Here is a 13,185-nt window from a genome sequence, read left to right as displayed (position 1 = left end):
GGGGTTACTGGCCACGCAGAAACCAGTGGAACCCCTGAGAATGTATGGTCCTTAGTGACCCTTCAGGGCTGGAAATGAACTAACTCACCCCCGTGGCTCACAGAGCAACAACACAATAGACACATCTATAAAGGGAACAGTAACACACATGAGGTGCACACGCCTTAGAATAAACAGTCACAAGATCCAAAGGACAACATGTACCTAAGGACGGAGTTCAGAAGGGTTAGGAAAGATGGGGACTGGAGACCGGAAACACAGGGAAAGAAGGGGATAAGTGATGTCACCTGGTGGGGTGTGGGGTACCAGCCCCCACAACTGGATGGGTCCAAGTGGGCAGTTGTGTCATTCAGGGGTCAATTAAAGAGACATCAGACAAGACAAAGCATGCAAGGGATCTCCTCCGCTGCTATCACTTCAGAGCTAGGTCCCGCAGAGAGAGAGAATTTCTATTTCCAACAACAGCTTATGGAAGCCCCCTAATTCCAGGTAGCCACAAACATAATAAAGAGGGCTGTATCTTAACCCTAAAGGTCCCAGACTTCCTAAAAGAGCAGGTGAGGGGGAGTGGCTGTCTTCAGAGCCTCGAGGGCTGCCTCAATAGTAAAAGCTGCTGGCTAGATAGCAATCAGCCCTGTGCTTATGAGAGGGACCTTTAAGGCAGCACTATTATGGGAGGGTAAAGTGGGGAACACTATTATCTATGAGAATGTGATTGGGACTCACCTCCAACTCACAAGGGGGAAGGCCTCCCCCCACCCCAGAAATCCAGCCTGCCAGGCTTCTTAAAATATGAGACTAAAGCGTTCATCCGCATACACTCTCTTCCCATTTCCCAGTTTCCTACAGTGGGGATTGCAGTCAGTGACATGAAGTGAAATGAAATGTGTATGAATTACTGAATGGAAAACGGACCTGCTCTGTAAACCTCCACCCAATTCACAATTTAAAAAGTACACACAAAAAAATCAAAGATTCTCGACTCTGGTCCACCTTCTGCAGACCTTGAGCAGCTATGTGGGTGCAGTTTATAGCTGTGGCCACCAGAGAGGGCTCTTCTCAGAGTCCTAGATTCCCATAGGCAGCTTCAGCCGTGTCGCTAGGTTCATACTGTATGGGAGGTGTTATATTAGGACACGTGAGCAGAAAGTTGACTGTATGGTGACATTAAAAGGTTAACTTGATTGCTAGCTCCAAAACTTTCTAGAGGAAATAAAACATTCTTCTAGAGCGGCAACAGAAGAGATGGGCTTGAGGTTGAAGTACTTGCCCCTCAGCAAGGTTTTGGAAGTCCAGCTCCCTGGGCCAGGGTCCTGCAGCCTGCCTAGTGGAAGGGCTTCACTCCAGCCTCCGCCCACCCGGGACACCTGCTCCCTCAAGTCTGAGGGCCTCTGTCTATGGAGGTGAAACCCCAAATCATAAAAGAGACCAGGAGGTGTAGAGACGGGCAGGCTCCCCTAATCACCCGTCAGGTCTGGAAGCGAACTCACCCCTGCATTAGAGTGATCGGCCATTTGAGATTGTTCTTAAGGCTGCATTTGCCCAACGATGAAGTTCAGAGGGTTAACAAAGAAGGAGGAGCGGCATCAGGAATCTCAGGGAGGAGGCGGGATGGGGGATTGCGGGGGATGAGTTGAAGATTAACATGTATGAATTGGTGTTTTTTGGTATGCATTGTTAAACGTAAGACTGCTGAATTGTTGAATGAAAGAGGATCCGCTTTGTAAACCTTCACCCACTTCACAGTAAAAAGTCTAGAAAAAAGTGCCCATCAGCAGGTGAATAAATAAATAACATACATCCAGACAATGGAACGTAATTCCTCCATAAACAGGAGTCATGTTCTGGTCTGTGTCACAACATGGATGCGCCTTAAAGTCATTATGCTAAGTGAAATACACCCGGCATAAAAGTCCACACAGCAGAGGGCCGCGGTTGCACAAATGTCTAGAATAGGCAAGACAAACCCGTAGAGACAAGAAAGCAGATGAAGTTTTACCATGGGAAAAATTACTGCTTACTGTGTCAAGTTTATGTTGGAGGTTGTATGAGGCTGGTTTGACCAGAGAAACAAATTCAGTGATACTCGTACATGTGTAAGAGTGAGCTTTATATTAAGAAGTAATTATCAAGCAAACATCCCAGCCCGGTTCAACTCAAGTCCATAGAATCGATAATAGTTCATAAGTCCTTCTTCAGACTCAATGCAGCCACACACAGTGATGCAGAATGCAGGAAGATCACAGGCCAGGTGCAAAGTCTTGTGGATCCGATGGCAGAGGCAGTGTCACAGGACTTGCCCAAGTCTCTCAGAGTGGCTCCTCATCAGGGAGGTGAAGGCAGGGAGAGGGGGAAGTTCCCAGGACACGCCTCCTGAGAGGGCCACGCCCACAAGGAGGCACCATCAAGCTGTGACCTGACTGACAGGCCCGACCCTGCCCCCACACTTTTATCTCTTCAAGTCGACATGAAATGATGTCACCACCACAGGGGTGTTGAAGGATTGGGTGGACAAATGGCAGTGATGGTTGCACCCCCTTCAGAGCTTGATGAAGGGCCCTCCTTTGTCCACTGTTAAAGTGGCCCGTTGTAGGTTGTGCTTATTAGTTACCACAATAACAACCACCAGAAGGCTGTCAGCCGGCCACTTTACGGAGCAAATTTTTCTCCCGTTTCTCCTTTTGTCGTGGGTTCGGTTTAGTTCAGGGCACTTGAGTCGCATACTCTCTTTCCTGGCGTGTCCCCCTCGTGCTAGACAACAACTGGGTTCAGCATGTTCAAGGCAACGCCCTTCCCTTTTCCAACAGACCCTGGACAACCTGAAGGAAGGAAAACACCACCTCCGTGTGCGGCCTGCAGACATCCCCGTCGCCGAGAGAGCGTCTTTGAACTACTGGCGTACGTGGAAATGTATCAGCAAACCCTCAGAATTTCCTATTAAAAGCCCAGCCTTCACAGGTACAGCCAGGGACAAGCTGGCGCTTCCTAAAGGCCAGGCCAGCTTCCTCCTCCTCGCCCTCAGAGAATGGGTACCATCCCGATTTCTGGGTGATGCCTGGCTGATCCCTGTACCTTTTTCCCATCCTCTTTGACTTTGTACCCTGACGGGTGCCCACCCAGCAGTTGCTGTCACAGCCCGTGATTGCACGCTGGCTTTGCTTGGGCAAGGCTGGGCCACACTCCATCACCCTCCCCCCTCACCCCCCCTCAGCTCCGAAAGATGTCACCGCGTTCCACCACCGCCCTTTGCAGTCACCACTCAGCACCTCACAGGAATGTCCCCAAATGATCCCTGTCTGATGGGCCCTGCAGCCTAGACTAGCCTTCCTGGGACACCGGTGCAGGCATTCCCGATCATGGATGGGGTTTAAGCTTCCAGGAGAAACACAAACATCGATTTCTTAGGCAGGTCACGGTGGTTCGTTTGACAGGGGGCACCAGTGTGAATTCCACGTCTTAGGTCCACGAGGGGAAATGCCACACGATGGCCCACCATGCTTTGAAGTCTGTAGAAGAAAAAATAGATGGTCGTGTCCCCCGCCCCCGGACCCCCCCCCCTGCAAACCTTCTACTACATCTAAAGAGAGAAGGGGGAGACGCCTGGCCAGAACCATGTCTGGGCTGGCATCTCGGTCCCTCTAGGGTCTCCGTGCCAGTGAGAGTCCCGCTGACCCCCACCCCTGGCCTCTCTCGGAAGGAGTGACGCCGTCTACACTGTTTCCTTCAGGCCTGCACGATAAGGCGCCCTTGGGGCTCATGGACACGCCGCTGCTAGACACGGAAGAGGAGGTTCACTACTACTTCCTGCCCCTCCACCTGGTGGCCAAGTACCCGAGCCTGGTGACGGAGGACAACCTGCTGTGGCTGGCTGAGACCGTGGCCCTGATCGAGTGCGAGTGCGGCGACTTCCGCTTCATCGGTGACTGCTCTGTCCTGGGGGGAGATGGGGGGGCTGCTGGCTGGAGCAAGTAGTGGGAGGCAGGGCCCAGCCACCCCTTCCCATCCCTATTCCCAACCCAGGCCCCACAGAAGATGAGTGGGATGCTCAGGGCTTCAGGGGCTTCCATGGGCAAACGTGCCAGAGGTTTCCAGAAATCAGGGTTGCCTCCCCTCTGTGAAGCTTGGGACAGCTGGGGATACGGGGAGAAGTGGCCTGAGGGGGCTTCAGGGACCCCAGAAGAAGGGTCTTAAGCTGGGCTCCAAAGTCAGGTTCTCCTCTGCCCTTAGAGACCCACTTGGCCCTTGGGTCTCAGTCCCTGTCACTGTGGGCCAAGGAACTCGGGCTCTTGGCCTGAGGACCCCAGACAGAAGACAACGTCTCTCCTGCTCTAACTGGCCCCCACAGAGAGCCCTATGAACTGACCCCCAATTCTAAGCTGCTGCTACTGCCCTGCTGCAGTCCAGCCCCAGTTGTTCTAGGACCCCCCTGCCCTGACACCCCAGCCGTGCGTGTTCATAGTCACCTGGAACGCTGTCCCGTGATGTGCTTCTGTGTCTCCGAATTGATTCACCCAGGATGTTGCCATTGGCTCCAAGTCTGCCTCCCACACTGCAGTCCAGGCAGTGCCACCTGCCAGCCCAGGCTTGGCCCAGGCTTGGCCACCTGCCTTCCCCACCTGCCCCCCACCCCCCCACCCCCACCCCCCCCCCCGCAGCCCCTGCCCCAAGCATCAAGACAACTCCTCCTCCTGCAATGATCTGCTCTTGGGTGGTCCAGGCTCACAGGGTAAGTTTCAGGGCCAGGGTGCTTGCTGAGCCAGGAGGGCCCTGGCTTGGCAGCCCCACGGGAGGCCGCACCCACGGACACAGCCCCAGGAAAGGAGTAACCCGCGGTCTCTCGCCTGGAAACTCAGCCGGCTAAAGCTAATCTAACCCAACCCAGTCTGTTTAGAGACTTAGAATAAGCTGCAGACCTCAAATCCTGGCAAACACCTGGCCCTACAGTCAGTTTAGAAATCGCCTCTTCAACTCACTTGCTTTTCTTTGTCTTTCAAGTGAATTTTCTCCGCTCCCAGAAGCTTTTACTCCCAGATAACTTCTCCAACATAGACGTCTTAGAAGCAGAAGTGGAGCTTCTGGAAATCCCCGAGCTCACGGAAGCTGTGAAGTTGTACCGCGTGAACATGGGTATGTCCCCAGGGGAGCCCTGCCTCCCCTTGACATCCTGAGGGAGTCAGGGCTCAAGGTGGAAAACCCAAGGACAGACATATCCCTCCCCCCAACAGCTCTGGGCTCTGAGTGGCAATGGGAGAAGCTAGGGTTTGAGTTGGATTCGAATCCAAGAAGATGAATGTCTGTGCAGCCTCCTAACTTTGAGCGGGGTGGCAGGCAGCCCCCCAGGACTACAGGGAGTCCAGTTGAGCCCAGCCCAGCCCAGCCCGAGAGGAGGCCAACCTGGGTGGGGAAACAGGCAGAAATATCCTAGGAGCGAGGCTGGGCTGGTGGGCAGGTTTCCAGGGCAGGGGAGGGAGGTCCACCTGTCTCCCTCCCAACCCTCCTCTGCCCAGCCCAGCTAGAGGGCACTCCCCCCACCCCCCCTGCAGTTCTTCAAATTGGCCAGTCCACTCCCCAGTCCCCTTGCCCCTGCACTCTGCAATCCCTGCGGTGGTCTTTGCCTGTTGCTGACCCCAGTCCAATCCGGGCTTCCTGCTCCCCAGCTTGTTCCTCTTGCAAGTGTTTGATTTGCACGGGACAGGGAGCTGGTCAGCCATGTGGCCTCCAGAGTACAGCTTGGCTTCACCTCAGCAGACAGTTGTTCCAAGGGAGCAGGTAGAATGAGGCCCTAGCCAGCTCCCAGCCTGGGCCAGCAGATCCTCCGGTCCTATTGGAGGGTTAGGTGGGACAGCCTACACAAGGTCTTAAAATCCACTTAAGGGACAGTGAGTTCAAGTCCCTCCCTCCAATGGTTTCTGTGCCTCAGAGAACCTGGGTCAGTGGGGGGGGGGTGGCGGGGAGCAGGGCCTACCCCCCAAGGTCAATGTGAGGATGAGCTGGCACCAGGTCTGGCTCCTTAAGCCTGCATCATGCCCCAAACACACGTGCAGCTCTGCAGATTGCTCCAGGAGCCTTGGAGGCGGACAGAACTCACCTGCTATCCCAGCCCTGCTCAGTGGTTTAGGGCAAAGAACTAACTAGCACTTCTGAGGCAGGTGCCTGGGCTGTGTGCTTGCCCTGGGGGCTGTGGGGCAGCGTCCACTAGGCTGTGACCCCATTTTCTGTGGTACTGCCCATGGTGGGAAAGCATGCTCCTGGCCTGAAATCCAGCACCCTCGTCCCAGTCCCCTGAGAAAGTCTGCCCAGAGTGGTATGTGCTGGCACCTGGGAGCCTGAGAAGGTGATCTCACCTGCCCCTCCCAGTGGCTTCTGCGCCGAGCTTGCCCATCTCTTCTCCTGGAAAGACCAAGGGACAGGCCGGCCAGCCCAAACCTCTGAAGCTTAGTGCTTCAGCAAAGGAGCCCTGCTGCCTCACCTCCCTCAGGACGATCTTCCTCCAAACAAACATCCTACTGATTTTGAACAGACTCCAGTTTGCACTGTGAAAGGGAATCCTAACTTGCTGCCATGAGGTGTTGGCCTGAGAACTGCAAGGCCGGCAGTTCAAACCCAGCAGCCGCTCAGCAGGAACGAGTGGAGGCCGGCTGCTGCTGGCATGAGTCTGAATGAACTCCGTGGAGAGGCTTACTGGTGCTCCTTGAAGGCTAGGTCAAGGCCACAGTGGGAAGCCTCCCTGCAGCTACAGTCACCCCTGTCTCCCTGGCACAGGTGGTTGCTCCCGGGCCTCCTGCCCTCCCTCGAGCCCTGGGAAGGGCGGTCGCACAGCAGGCCCACAGGCCGCGAAGCCCCTCTACGTGATGGCCCTCGGTCTGCTGGTCAAGTACCCGGACTCGGCGCTGGGGCAGCTGCGCGTGGAGAGCACGCTGGACGGGAGCCGACTGTTCATCACAGGCAACGGGGTCCTCTTCCAGCACGTGAAGTAAGGCCTTTGCCGTGAATCCTTGGGGCAAACTCGCTGCTGTGGCCACTCCCCTGGCCATCCCCCCACCTCCCAGTGGGGTTAGCGCCTCAGAGGAGAGGGCTGGTGCCGTTGGAAATCGGCAGGGCCCTCTGGGTTCAAAGGATGATGGCCTGTCTCTGCTCCTCTGTGCACTCCGTTTCCCTGGCTCTGGGTCTCAGGGGACCAGGCCATGACCCTGAGGGGCTGGGTGCCCCCTCCACCTCCTGGGGAATGCAGATCCTGCAATACCCACCCTGGGGCACTTGCTGGATGGACAGAGGCACAGCCAGGGCTGGCTTCCTGGAGAAATGTCCCATCAGTGCAGGAGCCCAGAGCACTGCCCCCCAGGGTCTCCCCATCACTCCCTGTGGTGGAAATGAGCCCACTGAGGAGTGGGGCAGCTCTCATGGGGCCACAAAGTCTAAGGGGTGAACTTGGGGTCTGGGGAGAGAGTCGGCCACATGGCCATTTTGTGACCTCTCACACAGAGGGTGGGAAGCTCCATGTGTTTCTCAATCCTCTGCTATCCGAAAAACCAAACCAAACTCACTGCCGTGGAGCCGACCCCAATTCACAGCGACCCTATAGGACAGGGTCCAACTGCCCCTGTGGGTTTCCAAGACAGTCACTCTTTAGGGGTGTGGAAAGCCCTGTAAACATAGCCTGCTCCCCGCCAGGCAACAGTCTTCCTCCGACCTGTGAGGGGGCTTTGGTCCATTCTTGGTGGAGGTCGGCTCTGAGGCCCCTTTCTCCGTTGGGTCAGCTCAGAGCCTGCAGTGACCTAGGCCACGTGGAGCAAGATGGCTGCTGGGGAGCAGTGTCATGGGGGCTTGCTGGCTGCATGCCCCTCGACACACCCTCCCACAGAGTGCCCCGGCTGATGGTCCACAGGGCTCCAGGACAGGGCTAGTTTTCAGACTCCCACGCTCTTTCCTGGGCACCCAGAGTGTCAGCAATCTCCTGGGACCACAGCAGGCTGTCCCTCCGATATCAGACAGGAAGATATCGCACTGACTTCTGGAACCCAGACAGGACCCAGTGACTTTGCTGAAATAGGTCAAGTTCAGTTCCAAAGGTGTCAGCCTGGATCCAGGCCTCCCTCCCTACATGACTGCCAGTTAGATGAAGGACTCAATGCCAGGGGTGCCAAGTTTGAGCCAGTATCTTGGCAAGACATCCCCGACATGCAGCATTTCCAGACTGGAGACTCGGGGTGGGTGGGGTGTAGGAGGGGGTCACGGGGCTGAGCGCCTTGGTGACAGGGCTTTCCTCCGGGCAGGAACTGGCTGGGGACTTGCCGGCTGCCCTTGACCGAGACCATTTCTGAGGTGTATGAGCTCTGTGCCTTCCTGGACAAGAGGGATATCACCTACGAGCCCATGAAGGTGGCTCTGAAGACCCACCTGGAACCCAGGACTTTGGCCCCCACAGGTGTGCTCAGTAGTCGGGGAAGCTCTGGGTTTGAAGGTGGTGTCAGCGGAAGGGGTGGGGGTGGAGAGGACTGCTGAAGCAGGAAGTCTGGGGGAATGCAGGGGGTCCAGACCAGCATGTGTGGGGTCTGCCCCTTAAGCCCACAAGGAATCTCAAGCAGGGCACATTCAACCTGCTTGACCACTACCCAATGTGGGGATACATAGCCCCCACCCCCAACACATGTTGCTCTGGCCCTAGGAGCTGACCTGCTGTGCTCATGTGGGCCTCCAAACCACCTGCTGAGGGTCGGGTCCTGAAGGCCGTAATTTAACAGAGGCAGCAGTAGGGGCAGTAGGCGACTTGCTCAAATAGCCCTTAGCCGTCAAGCTGGATTGGGATTGGAGTCCAAAATCAGTGCTGTCTTCCCCAGCTCCCCATGAACTCGACTCGTATCCACTAGCTGCCCGTGGCCTCTTCTCCATCTAGACAAGTTCGAGTTCTTGTCTGATTACGACCACCCGCCAGCACCTTCAGCGTGGTTTACTGAGCACCTACCATCCACGGACAGGGGTAGCATGGGGCACAGGAATGAGCCGTGAGACCCTGCGCCTCTTGTCATGTGGCTGTGCAATCCAGCTATGAACCTGCCATCTGGCGCAGCCACTCCCAGACATCGGAGAACAGGGGGCTGCACTCAACTTCCCAGACCCCTGTGCCCCAGACCTGTGCGGGGGTCAGTCTCTATAGATATGAGGGGTTCGGACCAGAATCACACCTACCCAGAAGGCTCCTGGCTGCACCTGAGTGGCCGTGTGAACCGTTGCACATGTAGGGCACCTGGAGCCAGGAGCCCTGAGAGAGGTGGGTGAGGGAGGAGCAGCGACCGACCGTGGAAGTTAAGATTCTAGAGGTCTTTTACCCCCCATCCCCACCCCGAGTCACCAGCGGACCTCCAAAGCTGCTATGCTGAGCCCACCTCATCCCCCATCTCACAACAAACTTGAAAAACCAGGCAGTGAGTAGTTAGAGCGGTTGGTGCTGCTGGGGATGTCTGCTGGCTTCTCAAGAGTAGGCAGTACAATAGGACTGACCAAGACTCTGTGTCTTGATGGTCTGTATTCTTGACCAGCATGACCGGCCTGCTCTCCCCTGCTGACTGTGTGACAAGTTTCCTCTTCCTGGCCTCCACAGATGATGAGTGGACAGCCGACATCACCGTGCATTCGCCCCAGCAGATCATCAGGGTTTACGTTGGGAGCCACTGGTACGCGACCACACTGCAGACCCTGCTGAAGGTACTGCTGGCCCCGCTGACTGCCCCCACGCCAGCTTGGCACATAACCCCACCACCACACCCCACCACACCCAGTCTTCACCACCTGCTTAGAACCAGGGCCTCCTCCCAGCGCCACTGCCCAGCCAGCTTGTGTCCTACGAACTGAATGAGAAGGAGCCGCACACTAGGCAGGCGCTCCCAAGTCTGGGTTGGGGAGAGCTCAGCCCTGAGGGGCTTAGGAGGCCTGGTGGGTTCCACCTCAGGAGGGTAACCTGGGAATTAGCAGAGTCTGAAGGGGAGGCGAGTGGGTGTCTCCCTGGATATCTGCTCCCCGCTGTGGCTCCCTGGGGCGAGAAGGCAGGGAGGTGGAAACCACAGCTAATCTGCCCTAGGCTGGTCCTGAAAACACAGCGAGGGAAAACTGGCCTGCCTCACACTAGAAAGCTGGCCCTTCCGGTGAACTGAGTCTGCTGTTGCCCCCCACCCCCAGTATCCAGAACTGCTGTCCAACTCACAGAGAGTGTACTGGATCGCCTACGGCCAGACCCTGCTGGTCCACGGTGACGGACAGATGTTCCGGCACGTCCTCAACTTCCTGAGGCTGGGAAAACTGTTCTTACCATCCGAATTTAAGTAAGTGGGGCCAGCCGGTCTTAGGAGCACTGCTCTGAAGCCGACTCCAACCCTCTGCCACCAGAGAAGGCACCGGTGTGTGACTTCAGGGACGGGGGTGGGAGTGGGGGGCTGAGGGTGGTGGTTGTGGCTCACAAAGGCTGCTCTAGGGGCTCAGGTCCCCACCCGCCTCAGCCAGCACCTCCTTGTCGCTGGCAGGGAATGGCCCCTCTTCTGCCAGGAGGTAGAGGAATACCAGATCCCAGCCCTCTCTGAAGCCCTGGGCCAATGTGAGGCGTACAAGTAAGGAACTCTCCCCGCACCCGACACCACGATTGACCTATCCGTTAACCAACACCCTTCAAGATAGCCCCCCCCCCATCTAGTTAGGTCCCAAATGTAGACCTGACCCAGTGGGCTGATGGAAGCAGCTTCGGGTCGCTAACCCCCACTCCTGGGGTCTGTAGGTCTTGGACCCAGGAGAAGGAATCTGAGCATGCAGGGGCTTTCCCCATCAGGAGGCTGCATGTGCTGACGGAAGGACCCGGGTCCCTGGTGGAGTTTGGCAGAGAAGCCAAAGAGGTGAGGCCAGCCTTCTCTGGCTTGCCCTTGTGCTGAGAGACGGCAAATCAGGACTCAGGCAAGAGCCCCCCAGCTCCTGAGCATCACGGAGAGATGGAAAAGCAGGTCCTCTTTGCGGGAGAATGAAGAGGCCCGACTTCCATGAAGAGCTACAGTCCCAGAAAGCCCCAGGGCAGCTCCGTCCTGCCCTGCAAGGTCACCATGAGAGGGACTCTCTCGATGGCAGAGAGGGAGGTGTGCCATCCTGGTGGGGTCACTAGTTTCTGGACCTTAGGGCCGGTCTGGGCTGTATTCGCTCCTGTGGGTGTGTGAAGCCCCTGGACTGGGCATCGCCGCTCCTCAGACCGAGCAGAGCTCACAGGGTGCCCCATGGGGCGGGAGAGGCATGCCTGCCCAGAGCTGCTGTGTCCTCTCCCCCCAGACGACAGCCTGCTTGCCTGTGGAGTTCCAGGACTGCGGTGACAGGGCCCCATGGAACAAGGCCAAGGGGACCCTGACCCGATCCAGCCAGGTGGAGGGGGCTGGTGTCCTGTGCCGGGGTGCCAAGAGGGCCGGCAACCCCAGCACCTACGCACACTGCCCTGGCCTGTGTGCCAACCCCAGACACTGGGGGTGCCACCCTGAGAGCCCCCCCAAGAAGAAGAGTGCCACAATGAACCTCACGCAGAAACCCGAAGCCAAAGACCCCCCTGTCACGCCCATGCAGAAGCTCATCTCCCTGGTGAGGGAATGGGACATGGCCAACTGCAAGCAGTGGGAGTTCCAGCCACAGGCAGCCCCCCGAAGCAACTCGGAGGGGGAGGCCACCCCACAGCCCCCCGCCAGAAGTGGGGCTGCTTCCCAGCCCAGCACCTCAGCTGCCTGGAAAGCTCAGCCCCTAGCCTTGGAAAAAGACCCTGGTCCGCAGGCAGGGGCCAAAGACAAGGGATCAGAGCCAGCCTTTAAGTCATACTTGCCCACAAGAAGAGCTATCCCCCTGAAAGACTGGGGCAAGCAGAGGCCCAAGGAGAGGGGTGAGTCCTGCCCTGTCCTGGACCTCAGTCCCACCTTGAAGGGACAAGTCACACTCCTGGGCTAAGGTGACAGTGACCATGGATGTCAGCTCCCTGTGGGCAGCAGACAGGTGCTGGTACAGCTGGGGGCTGACACAATCACGAGGTGCCCAGAGGAGCACGGGGAAAGCAGCTCCCTCGGCAGGGGGCACACGGAGCAGGGGTGAGAGTTGGCAGGGAGAAGACACAGCTGAGCTATCTGTGGTCCAGGAGGCGGCCACAGTTCACAGGAGGTAACAGGGCTCGGCTGGCACCTACGCGCAGGACAGTAGCAGGCCAGGTGAAGCAGGCATTCCGAGGGGCATGCTGCAGCAGTGCAGGAAGGGCCGCAGGACCAGGAAGCTTTAGAGTAGACATCGCTGAGTTCCCACCAGGTGAAGCAGGCTGGTCGGTGACAGGAAGGAGGAAAGGACTAGGCCCAAGTAAGGCCTGACCTGGAACGGGGGAGGGGGGGGGGCGCTGCAGGAGGTGGGGGAGGGGTGGATAAGAAAAGGGATGGGGCGGAGAAATGTCAGGTTGGGGCATCATGGGAGAAGCCCAGGAGACAGGGGCATCTCCAGAACTGAGCTGGGAAAGGGAAGGGGGTGGTAGAGAGGGGCTGAAAATGGCCCTGCTGAGCTGTCCTGTCCCTGCCACGTCCTCCCATGGTAGCCTGTCATGTTTCTTGTTGGTGGCTTGGGTCCTGCCTAGAGGGGCTGCTGTGAGCCTCCTGAGGCTCTGTCCAGCGGTGGACAAGGGCCAGAATCCCCAGAGAGCCCGTCGTCGTCAGAAATGGTGCCGGCCCCCCTAGGTGCTCGTGCAGCCTGGGTCCTCGGAGAGCCTGGGAGCGTTCAAGTCCACAAGCTGCCGCAGCGACTCCACCTTTAGCCCAGGGTGTCACTGGGAGAAGCTGAAGGGTGGGTGGGGTGGCTGACGACTGGTCTGCCACCAGACGCCCCCATTGCTTGGGTTGAGGTAGCTTTAAAAACCCCTTCCCACGTTGTGTTTTCCCAGAAAGCCCTGCTCACGAGCAGCCCCTGCCTAAGGTCCTTGAGGTGGACAACACGGGGGTCATTCTGAAAGTGACCCACCCCCCTGTGGTGGGCAGCGATGGCTCCTGCATGTTCTTTGAAGACAGCATCGTGTTCACCACACAGATAGACCACCTCAGGAACATGCCGCCCACAGCCAGCCCCCAACCCCGAGGTGAGTGCCCCTTCCCCCTCCCCCAGGCCAGAGCCAGGGCAGCTGTGGCCACGCCCACTCTCTCTCCTCCA

The 13,185-nt window shown here is 57.5% G+C and overlaps 1 protein-coding gene across 1 annotated transcript in view; it reads left to right on the top strand.

Moving 5' to 3' along the window:
* Positions 1 to 13,185, top strand: part of KCTD19 (potassium channel tetramerization domain containing 19) — a 31,042-nt gene that overhangs the window by 16,561 nt on the left and 1,296 nt on the right. Inside the window, exons 5-15 of the mRNA XM_075536722.1 lie at positions 2,808 to 2,958; positions 3,728 to 3,919; positions 4,996 to 5,127; positions 6,763 to 6,973; positions 8,274 to 8,434; positions 9,599 to 9,702; positions 10,174 to 10,316; positions 10,515 to 10,598; positions 10,763 to 10,877; positions 11,299 to 11,890; positions 12,923 to 13,114. Coding sequence (XP_075392837.1) covers positions 2,808 to 2,958; positions 3,728 to 3,919; positions 4,996 to 5,127; positions 6,763 to 6,973; positions 8,274 to 8,434; positions 9,599 to 9,702; positions 10,174 to 10,316; positions 10,515 to 10,598; positions 10,763 to 10,877; positions 11,299 to 11,890; positions 12,923 to 13,114 — 2,077 coding nt within the window. The remainder of the gene's footprint in view (positions 1 to 2,807; positions 2,959 to 3,727; positions 3,920 to 4,995; positions 5,128 to 6,762; positions 6,974 to 8,273; positions 8,435 to 9,598; positions 9,703 to 10,173; positions 10,317 to 10,514; positions 10,599 to 10,762; positions 10,878 to 11,298; positions 11,891 to 12,922; positions 13,115 to 13,185) is intronic.

This window comes from Tenrec ecaudatus, chromosome 18, assembly GCF_050624435.1.
Source record: "Tenrec ecaudatus isolate mTenEca1 chromosome 18, mTenEca1.hap1, whole genome shotgun sequence".
NCBI lineage: Eukaryota > Metazoa > Chordata > Mammalia > Afrosoricida > Tenrecidae > Tenrec > Tenrec ecaudatus.
This window is presented reverse-complemented; position numbering and strand designations above follow the sequence as displayed.